The 2,007-nt window shown below is 48.3% G+C and overlaps 1 protein-coding gene across 1 annotated transcript in view; it reads left to right on the top strand.

The window, feature by feature from the left end:
• The first annotated feature begins 614 nt into the window (after window positions 1-614).
• Window positions 615-2,007, top strand: part of LOC102764078 (apolipoprotein L3-like) — a 6,496-nt gene continuing 5,103 nt past the window's right edge. The window contains exon 1 of the mRNA XM_006764867.2: window positions 615-694. Coding sequence (XP_006764930.2) covers window positions 664-694 — 31 coding nt within the window. The 5' untranslated portion in view covers window positions 615-663. The remainder of the gene's footprint in view (window positions 695-2,007) is intronic.

The raw sequence follows: 2,007 nt of genomic DNA on the forward strand, positions 1-2,007 counted from the left end.
TGAGGCACTCAAGTCTGTAGAGACAAAAAGTAGAATGGCCGTCTCCAGGGGTTGGGAGGAGAGAGATAGGACAGTTACTGTTTAGTGGGTGCAGAGTCTCTCTTTTGCGAGAGGAAGAGAGTCTGGAGACTGGTTGCACAGCAATGTAAATAGAATTTGACACTATTGAACTCTACTCTTAAAAATGGTTAAGGTGGTAAATTTTATGTTGTGCATTTTTTAGTGTAATAAAAAATTTAAATAAAACGAAATTTGTATTTCTTTAAAAAAAACCTACTAGGAACTAAAAGATGGAAAAGATGGACACCTCATGTACTGTGAGTATAAGTGGATATTGGCACAGTTTGTTTGCATAACAATGTGGCATAGGTATGAAGAATTTTTATATGTCAATACCTTCTGACCCAGTCATTCTACTTTTAGAAATATCTTAAGGGAAACAATCTCAAATGCAGGTTAACTCATATGCTAGAAGAGTGTTTTGATTATTGATTTTCATAAAGAACTAGAAACAAGCGAAGATCCAAAGGTGGGGGGAGGACAGCAGAGAGGACCCGGCATCTTCAGGAGGGCTCACATTTGACCCCACAATTCGTTTCCTCTTCCCCAAGGGTACAGACTGGTGAGCTGAAGGGGAAACTCTGAGATCCCACTGCTGACACCATGACCTCAGAAGCTGACAAGATCTGCCCAGGTAGTCAACTTCCTTCTCTCTGGCTGATTCCTGCTTATGACATAGAATTGAAGGAGGTGCCTCCAGAATGGGTTAAACCACACAGGAATCAGAAACATTGAAGGGGGTTGATGAGTGTCCTTGAGCACCCAAGATGCACCAAGGGGAGTCCCCTCAACCAGGAGTCTATGTGGGGGACCTCCTTCCTGGCTCTCTCTCCAGGGTGTTCACTGCCTTCCTTTCCCTGCCATACATCCAATGAGTCCAAAGAGGCCAGGACAGCCCATGGGAGGTGGGACTTTTTGCCCCTGAACCTGGAACCTGCTAGTTGCAGGTGGAAACTTTCCCCTCCATACAATCTCAACCCCCTCCCCCCACCCCCTATGCCCGCTGTGTTGGGACCCTGACCTGGGTTCCCAATTATAAATACATGCTTACCAGATGTGATTATCTCAGGCAGGAACTTTTTCTCTTGATCTCAGATACACAGCTGCGAGGCCTGCATTGTTATTTTTCCCACCTATCCACATCCCAATCAAGAAATACATAGATACCGTGCCCTGGGTTCCCTCCATGTAAACCCTGGTTTCCTTTCTCCCTAAGTGGATGAAACAAGAAAAGGAAAAAATGCCCCTCCATCCACCCAAATGAACACTGCATTGCCTAGGCAACCAAATCACCCTCCCAGGAGAGGAAAATACTTGTTCCTGTTGCAGCATAAGGGAGGAGAGGACAGATCAGAAGCCAGCAGCTCCTGAGCAGGCTCTAGGGTTGCCCCTGGGGTCAGAGGTCCCCAAAGGAGCTGTGGCCCCTGAAACTAGCCTGTAGCAGGGAGAGCTGATACTGATTGATGACAGGATTAGAGCTGAGGCTCCAACCCCCAACCACATGAAGACACCCCTCCACTGCCCACCTTGGAGCACCTGTAAGAAGCAGGAGGAGGGAGAAATCAAGATGGCGGCATAGGTAAACATGGGAGTTTGCTGCCTCGCACAACCACTTCAAAAATACAACTAAAAGACAGAATGGACATCATCCAGAACCACAGGGAGGCTGGCTGAATGGAAATTCTACAACTAGGAGGAAAGAGAAAAGCATACCGAGACTCAGAGGAGGCGCAGTGCTGAAGTGAAATACTCAGGTACGGAGTGCGTGCGGAGCGGGCTGGCGGCCGAGGGCGCGGTTGTTGTTTACAATCGGGAGGGAGCTTCAGACTCTGAGCTCCAGAGCCGGGCGAATCCCTAAGGAGACTCAAACGGGAGAAACGGGACTGTCTGTCTTCGGTCGGAACACGAAGGCAGCTTTCTCTCCGAGGGTTGCAGCGGTTGCTGGGG

The sequence above is a fragment of the Myotis davidii genome, unplaced genomic scaffold, assembly GCF_000327345.1.
Source record: "Myotis davidii unplaced genomic scaffold, ASM32734v1 scaffold1501, whole genome shotgun sequence".
NCBI classification, from domain to species: Eukaryota; Metazoa; Chordata; class Mammalia; order Chiroptera; family Vespertilionidae; genus Myotis; species Myotis davidii.